General features: G+C 42.5%; 1 protein-coding gene across 1 annotated transcript in view; it reads left to right on the forward strand.

Moving 5' to 3' along the window:
- LOC115144747 (receptor-type tyrosine-protein phosphatase T-like) overlaps positions 1–12,641 on the forward strand; it is a 184,927-nt gene that overhangs the window by 107,165 nt on the left and 65,121 nt on the right. The window contains exons 10-13 of the mRNA XM_065021624.1: positions 4,640–4,716; positions 5,671–5,707; positions 8,303–8,400; positions 8,753–8,869. Of these exons, the coding sequence (XP_064877696.1) occupies positions 4,640–4,716; positions 5,671–5,707; positions 8,303–8,400; positions 8,753–8,869 (329 nt within the window). The remainder of the gene's footprint in view (positions 1–4,639; positions 4,717–5,670; positions 5,708–8,302; positions 8,401–8,752; positions 8,870–12,641) is intronic.

Here is a 12,641-nt window from a genome sequence, read left to right on the forward strand (position 1 = left end):
CCAGCCGCCATCTCGCATTCTCTCTTTATTGAAACTCCCAGTGAGTTCAATTGGGCTGCTGTATTTAACATTCAGAAAACAAGAGCTTGCATCTCTCTTCGAAAAATCTATTATTATAAGCACCTGGGAGTCCAAGTGCTAAGGAGTGTTTTTTTAAGGCGAGGCCAACGGTGTATATTGTGCAAGAGACAGAGGCTATAAGTTTTTAAAGCTTATGCATAACCCATCATTCATTAGCTAAATATACAGTGCCTTCAGAAACTATTCACACCCCTAGACTTTTTCCACATTTTAATGTGTTATAGCCTGAATTTCTAATGGATTCAATTGAGATGTTTTGTCTCTGGCCTACACACAATACTCCATAATTTTTAAAGTGGAATTATTATAATTTTTACAAATGAATGAAGAATGAAAATGAAACGAGTCTTGAGTCAATAAGTATTTAACCCCTTTGTTATGACAAGCCTAAATAAATTCAGCAGTAAAAAATATCTTAAGTCACATAATTACTTGGATTGACACACTCTGTGTGCAATAATAGAGTTCAACATGATTTTTAAATGACTACCTCATATCTGAACCCCACATATACAATTACCTATAAGGTCCCTCAGTCGAGCAGTGAATTCATAACACAGATTCAACTACAAAGACCAGGGAGGTTTTACAACGCCTCGCAACGAAAGGCTCCTATTGGTAGATTGGTAAAAAAAGAAAATGCAGAGATTGAATATGCCTTTGAGCATGGTGAAGGTCTTAATTACACTTTGGATGGTATCAATACACCCAGTCACTACAAAGATACAGGCGTTCTTCCTAACTCAGTTGCAGGAGAGGAAGGAAACCGCTCAGGGATTTCAGCATGAGACCAATGGCGACGTTAAAATAGTTAGTTATTGGCTGTGTTAGGAGTGAACTGAGGATGCATCAACAACATTGTAGTTACTCTACAATACTAACATAATTGACTGAGTGAAAAGAAGTAAGCTTGTACAGAATAAAACATATTCTAAAACATGCATCCTGTTTGCAACAAGGCACTAAAGTAATAGTGTTATGTTTGTGGAAAATCCAATATATCACATTACTGAGTAACACTCTCCATATTTTCAATCATAGTTTTGGCTACAATATGTTATGGGTATGCGTGTATTCGTTAAGGTGTTTTTCAAAATAAAAAATAAACGGATTGGAGCTTAGCACAGGCAAAATCCTAGAGGAAAACCTTGTTTAGTCTGCTTTCCATCAGACACTGGGAGATGAATTAACCTAAAACACAAGGCCAGATCTACACTGACGTTAGAAGACACTGAATGTTCCTGAGAGGCCGAGTTACAATTTTGACTTAATCTGCTTGAAAATGTATTTTATTTTATTTATTTCACCTTTATTTAACCAGGTAGGCAAGTTGAGAACAAGTTCTCATTTACAATTGCGTCCTGGCCAAGATAAAGCAAAGCAGTTCGACAGATACAACGACACAGAGTTACACATGGAGTAAAACAAACATACAGTCAATAATACAGTATAAACAAGTCTATATACAATGTGAGCAAATGAGGAGAGAAGGGAGATAAAGGCAAAAAAGGCCATGGTGGCAAAGTAAATACAATATAGCAAGTAAAACACTGGAATGGTAGTTTTGCAATGGAAGAATGTGCAAAGTAGAAATAAAAAGGAGCAAAATAAATAAATACATTAAATACAGTTGGGAAAGAGGTAGTTGTTTGGGCTAAATTATAGGTGGGCTATGTACAGGTGCAGTAATCTGTGAGCTGCTCTGACAGTTGGTGCTTAAAGCTAGTGAGGGAGATAAGTGTTTCCAGTTCCAGAGATTTTTGTAGTTCGTTCCAGTCATTGGCAGCAGAAAACTGGAAGGAGAGGCGGCCAAAGAAAGATTTGGTTTTGTGGGTGACTAGAGAGATATACCTGCTGGAGCGTGTGCTACAGGTGGGAGATGCTATGGTGACCAGCGAGCTGAGATAAGGGGGGACTTTACCTAGCAGGGTCTTGTAGATGACATGGAGCCAGTGGGTTTGGCGACGAGTATGAAGCGAGGGCCAGCCAACAAGAGCGTACAGGTCGCAATGGTGGGTAGTATATGGGGCTTTGGTGACAAAACGGATTGCACTGTGATAGACTGCATCCAATTTGTTGAGTAGGGTATTGGAGGCTATTTTGTAAATGACATCGCCAAAGTCGAGGATTGGTAGGATGGTCAGTTTTACAAGGGTATGTTCGGCAGCATGAGTGAAGGATGCTTTGTTGCGAAATAGGAAGCCAATTCTAGATTTAACTTTGGATTGGAGATGTTTGATATGGGTCTGGAAGGAGAGTTTACAGTCTAACCAGACACCTAAGTATTTGTAGTTGTCCACGTATTCTAAGTCAGAGCCGTCCAGAGTAGTGATGTTGGACAGGCGGGTAGGTGCAGGTAGCGATCGGTTGAAGAGCATGCATTTAGTTTTACTTGTATTTAAGAGCAATTGGAGGCCACGGAAGGAGAGTTGTATGGCATTGAAGCTTGCCTGGAGGGTTGTTAACACAGTGTCCAAAGAAGGGCCAGAAGTATACAGAATGGTGTCGTCTGCGTAGAGGTGGATCAGAGACTCACCAGCAGCAAGAGCGACCTCATTGATGTATATAGAGAAGAGAGTCGGTCCAAGAATTTAACCCTGTGGCACCCCCATAGAGACTGCCAGAGGTCCGGACAATCTATGGCAATACTTGAAAATGGTTGTCTAGCAATGATCAACAACCAATTTGACAAGGCTTGAAGAATTATTTAAAGAATAATGGACGAATAATGTACAATCCAGGTGTGCAAAGCTCTTAGAGGCTTACCCAGAAGGATTCATAGCTGTAATCGAAGCTAAAGGTAAATGTATTGACTCAGGGGTGTGCATACTTATGTAATTTAGATATCTCTGTGTTTAATGTTCAATAAATTTGCCAACATATCAAAAACATCTATTTTTAACAGGATTATCTATTTTGGATGCAATTTGAATGCAATTAATGGAGAGCGAAAGATTGCGAGAGAATGCTTGCATATGAACTAATTTAAAGCAATGATATTCAAGTGATTGGCTCCTTTAAAACTCTGCTGCTGCAATAATTAACAAATAAGGTGACCCCTGAAAGCCAGATGGAGATGCGTAAATTAGACGTGCATTCAGTCCTTATATTACTGTAGAATAGATTATGCTGATGAAAATGTAGGCCTACCAGTCACAAGAAAAAACGTTATTATTATGCGATGCGTTGTGAACTGCGCTCCCTACCCTGAGCGTTGATGATTGATCATGCAGATAGCAGAGAGAAGGCCATAGAGAAGCCAGATTTCGTTATCACATATAATTTAACAGTTCCATTTCATGTCATACTGTTGATATAAATAATGTATCATAATTTACCGGTTTCTCACAGTTATTTATCCCTGGAAAAGTGAGTGTGTTTGGGGGGTAAATCTCGGTAACCCGTTTCCGGGATTCAACCTTACTACAGATGGACTATCCAAATAAAGTGTTACCCTGGCCAGTCCATACCCAGCCAGCATCCACACCGGAGCATCCAGTCCTTGCCCAATTATACGCACCACTCTGGGCACGGATTGAGGAGAGGCCCCCCTTAGACAGGCTTTTGTTGTGACAGCTGACACAGTCTTGTTTAGTTACCTCTGTCTCTCTGCATGCCATGCATCTGTGGCAGGGTGCATGCAGATGGTCTCCTGGCTTAAGGGGGTTATGTGAGAAGAGAGGTAGAAAGGGGAAAGAGGAGAGTCGCTCGGCCGACCAACAGAATGTTGGTTTTTAACCTTCGTTGCCCAGTAAAGAGAGATCAGAAAGAAAATAACCCCGGATTATGGGCCAATATCTATGATAAGTGCAGATATGAATCTATCCTCGTCAATATATGCCTTGCTGGCTGCTGGGCCTTTCAACCAAATCAGTCATGAGACATGCTGTGGTGCCAGTACATCTGCACAAAAGCAGTGTTACCCATCCTCCCATCATCATCAAGTCCTTTCCTCTAACAGACCCCGCCACTACTGCCATCACCATCACTCACTTCATTGCCAAGAGGAAGCCCTGTGGACTCACACTGAAGATTTAACATGTCAAAATTACAGTAATGGGTCATGTGTTTGTGGAGAGATAGGTAGATTTTGCGGTTGAAGTAACTAATTCAATCATGCAGTGAGATTAGTCATGTTCTCTGTGTAAGGACCTAGTGGCGCTTTTGGCAGTTTCGAGATGGAAATCGTTTCGCTGACAAAGAGGAAGAAACATGACTCTGTAATCGGTACCATGGGTTTAATATACTACACCGAGTGACTGATGCTTATACGGTGCCTACAAATGGGTATTTTGCCATTAGTATACTACAAATCAGTCTCTCTCCCAAGGGTGTGTTTTGCATATAATATGTGGTAGCAGCACCTGTGTACTAAATGGCATCCTTTTCACGATTTAGTGCACTACTTTTGACCAGGGCTATGTAAGGAAGTAAGGTATAGGGTGCCATTTGGAGCACAGGCGTAGTCCTCAGACATGGTGTTCAGGTGTTGTTGTGTGAACCTTAAATGGGTAAATGTAACTTTAGGCTTGCTCTTTGTGAATATTTGACCCCACAGATGACCACACTCGTGTCAGACTGCAACTGCTAGATGGAGACCCCCACTCGGACTACATGAATGCCAACTACATAGACGTAAGTATGAGGCAGCGGAGACGTGAAGGGAATGGACTGCTACTTTTTATCATGTCTTATTTTCACTCCAGATCTTTACTAAGATACAATCAAACATTGCACAGAGCATAATGGGTACTGTAGTAGATCATGCTGCTATGTGCCTCTATTTAATTTTTTATTTAGCCTTTATTTAAGTAGGCCATTCAGTTAAGAACAAATTCTTATTTACAATGACGGCTAAAACCTAACCCGGACGACGCTGGGCCAATTGTGCGCCACCCTATGGGACTCCCAATCGCAGGCGGTTGTGATGCAGTCTGGAATTGAACCAGGGTCTGTAGTGACGCCTCTAGCACTGAGATGCAGTGCCTTAGTTGGCATATTATCTGCTGCAAACACAACGCTTCTGAGCATGTATTTGCTGTTCTTTGGATGAAAGCATCCTGCAATGACGATAATGACAATGTCCATATGATTGTCTCTATTATGCTTAGGGGGCTGTGAATGCCCTGCACTTCGAGAAACGGCATCAGTATAAGTCGGCATTACAGCTGTATCTATAATCATGTCATCAAGCCCCATTTCCTCTAATAAAACAATGACGGTCGATTGTGCCAGGATCCGCTGGTAAAATTGACTGTTATGCCTGGCTCTAGCCCTAGGAGCCTCGACTGTGTTGATTGTTAATTTATCTAACAGTGGTTGCAATAGTATGAATGAAAATGAAAATGTGTTTTTTTTCCCCTCACGTTCCCACTTGATATGATTAAATGACAATGTCATATTAATGATATGAAATTGATATATTCATTTAAACAAGGCAATTTGTCTCGATGGAACAATATGACAGAATTGCCTATTATTTTGGCGGATAGGAAAATGAAGAGGCTCGGATTTGATCTTATTTGAAATGGACCTTGCGCTGTTACAGTACACCTTAGGGTTTTCTTTTTTCTCTTCTCTTTCTCACAGGGGTATCATAGACCAAGACATTACATCGCCACACAAGGTAATTACATTGGATGGAGGGGAGGTCTGTAAAGACAGTAGACAGCTGGAAAAGTGTTCCCAGATGTAGGGGAGGTAATTACTTGGTTGCCCTATAAAAAGAAAAACACAGTTAAAGCCAATAACAAATTTAAGACACCATTCCTTTAGTTCCATAACAAATCGGGGCTTATCTTAAATGGATCGTGGGCATGGTTGTGCAGTGGATAAGTTGCTCTTCTTCTGGGATCAGATAATGAAGGATGAGACTGTGATGTCAAGATTCTTCAGAAAGTATAACTGCATTGTGAAGCCAATGGAAAACTCTAGTCAATGGTAGTGCACTTTATGGGGATAGAAGGTGCCATTCTCAGGCGTAGGGTACCATTTTGAATGCAGCCATAATGACACAATTCAAACACTTGGCTCCTATGTGTACTTCCTGGTTCCTGTTATGATCATCTCTGTCCAATACTTCTTGATAATATCCTTGCTTTCTTTTCTCCTTCCAGGCAGTGGTGACAAAAGTACCCAATTGTCATACTTGAGTGAAAGTATAGATACCTTAATAGGAAATTACTCAAGTAAAAGTGAAAGACACCCAGTAAAATACTGCTTGAGTAAAAGTCTAAAAGTATTTGGTTGTAAATATACTTAAGCCTCAAAAGTAAAAGTATAAATCATTTTAAATTCCTTATATTAAGCAAAGCAGACGGCACCATTTTATTTTGTATTATTTTATTTACGGATAGCCAGGGGCACATGCCAACACTTACTTACAAAAGATGCATTTGTGTTTAGTGAGTCTGCCAGATCAGAGGAAGTTGGGATGACCACGTGTTCTCTTGAGAAGTGCATGAATTGGATCATTTTCCTGTCCTGCTAGGCATTCAACATGTAATGAGTACTTTTGGGTGTCTGGGAAAATGTATGGAGTAAAAAGTACACTGCTCAAAAAAATAAAGGGAACACTTAAACAACACAATGTAACTCCAAGTCAATCACACATCTGTGAAATCAAACTGTCCACTTAGGAAGCAACACTGATTGACAATACATTTCACATGCTATTGTGGACAGGTGGAAATTGTAGGCAATTAGCAAGACACCCCCAATAAAGGAGTAGTTCTGCAGGTGGTGACCACCTACCACTTCTCAGTTCCTATGCTTCCTGGCTGATGTTTTGGTCACTTTTGAATGCTGGCGGTGCTTTCACTCTAGTGGTAGCATGAGACGGAGTCTACAACCTAAATAAGTGACTAAGGTAGTGCAGCGCATCCAGGATGGCACATCAATGCGAGCTGTGGCAAGAAGGTTTGCTGTGTCTGTCAGCGCAGTGTCCAGAGCATGGAGGCGCTACCAGGAGACAGGCCAGTACATCAGGAGATGTGGAGGAGGACGTAGGAGGGCAACAAGCCAGCAGCAGGACCGCTACCTCCGCCTTTGTTTAAGGAGGAGCAGGAGGAGCACTGCCAGAGCCCTGCAAAATGACCTTCAGCAGGCCACAAATGTGCATGTGTCTGCTCAAACAGTCAGAAACAGACTCCATGAGGGTGGTATGAGGGCCCGACGTCCACAGGTGGGGGTTGAGCTTACAGCCCAACACCGTGCAGGACGTTTGGCATTTGCCAGAGAACACCAAGATTGGCAACTTTGCCACTGGCGCACTGTGCTCTTCACAGATGAAAGTAGGTTCACACTGATCATGTGACAGACGTGACAGAGTCTAGAGACACCGTGGAGAACGTTCTGCTGCCTGCAACATCCTCCAGCATGACTGGTTTGGCGGTGGGTCAGTCATGGTGTGGGGCCCTCCATGTGCTCGCCAGAGGTAGCCTGACTGCCATTAGGTACCGAGATGAGATCCTCAGACACCTTGTGAGACCATATGCTGGTGCGGTTGGCCCTGGGTTCCTCCTAATGCAAGACAATGCTAGACCTCATGTGGCTGGAGTGTGTCAGCAGTTCCTGCAAGAGGAAGGCATTGATGCTATGGACTGGCCCGCCCGTTCCCCCGACCTGAATCCAATTGAGCTCATCTGGGACATCATGTCTCGCTCCATCCACCAACGTCACGTTGCACCACAGACTGTCCAGGAGTTGGCGGATGCTTCAGTCCAGGTCTGGGAGGAGATCCCTCAGGAGACCAACCGCCACCTCATCAGGAGCATGCCCAGGCGTTGTAGGGATGTCATACAGGCACGTGGAGGCCACACACACTACTGAGACTCATTTTGTCTTGTTTTAAGGACATTACATCAAAGTTGGATCAGCCTGTAGTGTGGTTTTTCCACTTTAATTTTGAGTGTGACTCCAAATCCAGACCTCCATGGGTTGATAAATTTGATTTCCATTGATCATTTTTGTGTGATTTTGTTGTCAGCACATTCATCTATGTAAAGAAAAAAGTATTTAATAAGAATATTTAATTCATTCAGATCTAGGATGTGTTATTTTAGTGTTCCCTTTATTTCTTTTTGAGCAGTGTACATTATTTTCATTAGGAGTGAAGTAAAAGTTGTCAAAAATATAAATAGTAAAGTACAGATACCCCAAAACCGACTTACGTAGTACTTTAAAGTACTTTTACTTAAGTACTTTACACCACTGCTTCCAGGCCCCATGCAGGAGACTGTGAGAGATTTCTGGAGGATGATCTGGCAAGAGAATTCTGGCAGTATCGTCATGGTTACGAACCTGGTGGAAGTGGGCAGGGTGAGTTCATCCAAGCGGATTTGAAAGGTGTTAGAGGAGTACTAATCTGGGGACACTGCCAAGTGGCTAAGAACTTGTGACATTATTGCAGAACCATCAACGTTCTATACATGTTCACAATAAATCAACAACAAATTACTTGTTTTGTTTTCAATGCCATTCAATTAGGCAACTTTGTATATTATGAATATAATATCAACCACAGAAATAGAATGAAATGATTGGTCTGGGGTAATATTTGTTCTGTCCATTTCAGGAGCACTTTTGTCTGACTTTTTGCACTCCAGAAGCAAAAGTCCCAAACAGCCTCTTTAAGAGACAAGGATTTGACCATGTATGTTTCTCTTCCCAGGTGAAGTGCGTGAGGTACTGGCCTGACGAGACTGATGTGTACGGAGATATCAAGGTGACACTGATCGAGACAGAGCCACTGGCCGAGTACGTCATTCGCACCTTCACAGTCCAGAAGGTAAACCGACTAAGTCAATAACCATGCTCTCTTGTTTTGTTTTCATTCATTCCAACCAAACGGATTTACATTTGTGGTTGACTGCAAGGTGAAGCTGTGTTGTTCAACTGGGAAATGAGAGTGTAATTGAACACTAGTAATCAGTAAGGATTTGCATTGAAAGAAGCACAATATAATTGGTATGCAGGATTCAGAATTCGACACCATTGTTCTGTTAGCTCTCTTTTAAAGGCAAACATCAGAGAAACAAGCTTTGATAGTCTTGAAATTCATCTTTTGTGGCTCTGTAAAAGCCGCTTAAGCAGACAACACAACAGCTTGTAGTCAACGAATTTTGCATGCAATTAATCCATCAGTTTTACAAGAAAGCCAAAGTTCCTTTTAAACCTTCTCACACTCTCCATTTGAACGGGAAACAGGACTTTGTCATTACAGAACTCCACTATCACACCACAACCTTAATTCCCGGGCCTTAAAAAGCAGTGCACAGTGATGGGTTCATGCTTTGTATGCTTTCAAATATAACGTATTAAATCATTTGAATTATGTCAAATAATGAGCTCTGAAATTATGAAAAGCATTATTAATGACGAATCCAAAGGGATTATTTTACTGCACCACACAGATAGATTTTAAAGCCTGTACACACACAGACTTCAATCTGTTGAAAATAAAATGAAACAGAGCCCACTGGATTGGCAAACGTGGACATAGTTTACCCCCGATTTACGCCGTTACCACCTTCAATACTGCACCTGTCAACCCAATTGTCCATATACTCCAAACAGGCGAGATATTTTAACTGCAGTGTTGAAGTATTATGTGGGCTTTGCCGGCATATCAACGCTGGCATGAAGGGATTAAACAGTTAACCAACCCAAATGGCAATTAAGCACTTAGCATTAGAAATTAAGCACATTAGTATATTAGGAGCCTCATTAGCTACTGTACATGTAGCAGCAACTCTTCCTGGGGTCCATATAAAACATAGAAATGCATGACAAAGTACAGAACAGTAAAAGAGTAGAACATTTAAAATAAAAAATTACAATTAATAAGAGTTATATATAGGAAAGACACTAAGAGATAACAAAAATACTATTGACACACTATTCATATAAACATATTCTTATATACAGTGCAGTTAAATGGGAGTTAAACAGGAGTGGAGGTGTGAAGCCTGTGATCATTATTACTACTGTAGCCCAGTGTTATACTATACTCTAAATGGCCACTTTCCAGTTTCTGCACATCCACACCCATTATGCGCTGTTGCCTTGGCTGATATCCTTATTGGTGGGTTCTATTTCAAATATATTGTTTCGATATCTCCCTTTATGTGAATTCACTCTAGCAGATTTTCTAAAGCCTTGTTCACATTGGAAGTTTGAAGTGACTCAAATCCTATTTCTTTGCCTGTCTGATTCTAATCTGTTTATTTCCTGCAGTCTGAACAGCCCAAAATCACATGGAATCAGTTATTTCAAACCACCTTCAAATCTGGGTCCTGGCCATGTGACTTGTTTATGAATGGTCAAATCTGATGAATTTTCCCTCAAGTGGTTTTAGACTGTTATTCAGCATATCTTGTTGCTTGCTAGCTACGCTGTCGACAGTTTGACAAGAACATGTGGTAGCTAACTAGCTTGTTAATTGTTTACAAACAAACATGAATGTGCTAGAAAGCTAAACAGCTACCTAGCTAGACTGCTGTGGCTAGCCAAAAATGACCTGTTGTTAAAGGACTCTTTCTGAAAGCTGGACCATGTTATCCTTTGAGGCTTTAAAGGTGTTCTTACCCTATGATTATGAACATTCAAAGCAACTGGGAAGCATCCATGGCAGGCATTGTTGTCACTTTAGCTTGTACATAACTTCTAAGTGATAGGAAGCACAAGCACCACCACCAATTTGCCTACAACACTGCACACATAGCCGTTGTTTCTATGACAACTGGAGTAGCCTTGTCAGCAAACTAATCTTAACGCTACAGCATTCTAAACGATTCTGTGACTTCAACTTTGTGTCAACAGTTTGTGGGAGGCCCTTTCCGGTTTCAGACAGAAATGTCCAAACAGAAATGTTTTGTCGAGATCGGTGTGGAAGAACTTCACCTTTCCGCATAGAGCCCTGACCCCATTCGAACACCTTTGGGATGAATTGGAACACTGACTGCGAGCCATGCCTAATCGCCCAACATCAGTGCACAACCTCACTTACATACTGACCACACCGCTCGCGTCGCATGTGAAATAAATGTACACATACATGTTATTCGATCATTGCACCCACACTGCTCGTGCGCGTCAACGAGTGTCTGCGTGGCCAGGCGCTTAAATTGAAATTGGTTCTATTTGTAATGTTCAACACGTTTAAATGTTTTACTCACCTTTTACTCACCTCGGCTGCAGTGAAGGAGAGTCCGCATGTTTTGGTTGCGGGCCGTGTCAGTGGCACTGTATTGTCCTCAAAGCGGGTAAAAAAGTTATTTAAGATGCCTTGCTCCCAGGCAGACTAAATAACTTTTTGCCCGCTTTGAGGACAATACAGTGCCACTGACATGGCCCACTACCAAAACATGCGGACTCTCCTTCACTGCAGCCGAGGTGAGTAAAACATTTAAACGTGTTAACCCTCGCAGGGCTGCAGGCCCAGACGGCATCCCCAGCCGCGCCCTCAGAGCATGTGCAGACCAGCTGGCTGGTGGGTTTACGGACATATTCAATCAATCCCTATCCCAGTATGCTGTTCCCACATGCTTCAAGAGGGCCAACATTGTTCCTGTTCCCAAGAAAGCTAAGGTAACTGAGCTAAACAACTACCGCCCTGTAGCACTCACTTCCGTCATCATGAAGTGCTTTGAGAGACTAGTCAAGGACCATATCACCTCACCTCCACCCTATCTGACACCCTAGACCCACTCCAATTTGCTTACCGCCCAAATAGGTCCACAGACGATGCAATCTCAACCACACTGCACACTGCCCTAACCCATCTGGACAGAGGAATACCTATGTGGAATACCTATGTGAGAATGCTGTTCATCGACTACAGCTCAGCATTTAACACCATAGTACCCTCCAAACTCGTCATCAAGCTTGCGGACGACACAACAGTGGTAGGCTTGATTACCAACAACAACGAGACAGCCTACAGGGAGGAGGTGAGGGCCCTCGGAGTGTGGTGTCAGGAAAATAACCTCACACTCAATGTCAACAAAACTAAGGAGATGATTGTGGACTTCAGGAAACAGCAGAGGGAACAGTAGTGGATGGAACAGTAGTGGAGAGGGTAGTAAGTTTTAAGTTCCTCGGCGTACACATCACAGACAAACTGAATTGGTCCACCCACACAGACAGCATTGTGAAGAAGGCGCAGCAGCGCCTCTTCAACCTCAGGAGGCTGAAGAAATTTGGCTTGTCACCAAAAGCACTCACAAACTTTTACAGATGCACAATCGAGAGCATCCTGTCGGGCTGTATCACCGCCTGGTACGGCAACTGCTCCGCCCACAACCGTAAGGCTCTCCAGAGGGTAGTGAGGTCTGCACAACGCATCACTGGGGGCAAACTACCTGCCCTCCAGGACACCTACACCACCCGATGTCACAGGAAGGCCATAAAGATCATCAAGGACAACAACCATCCGAGCCACTGCCTGTTCACCCCGCTATCATCCAGAAGGCGAGGTCAGTACAGGTGCATCAAAGTTGGGACCGAGAGACTGAAAAACAGCTTCTATCTCAAGGCCATCAGACTGTTAAACAGCCACC

This window comes from Oncorhynchus nerka, linkage group LG2 (genome assembly GCF_034236695.1).
Source record: "Oncorhynchus nerka isolate Pitt River linkage group LG2, Oner_Uvic_2.0, whole genome shotgun sequence".
Classification (NCBI taxonomy): domain Eukaryota; kingdom Metazoa; phylum Chordata; class Actinopteri; order Salmoniformes; family Salmonidae; genus Oncorhynchus; species Oncorhynchus nerka.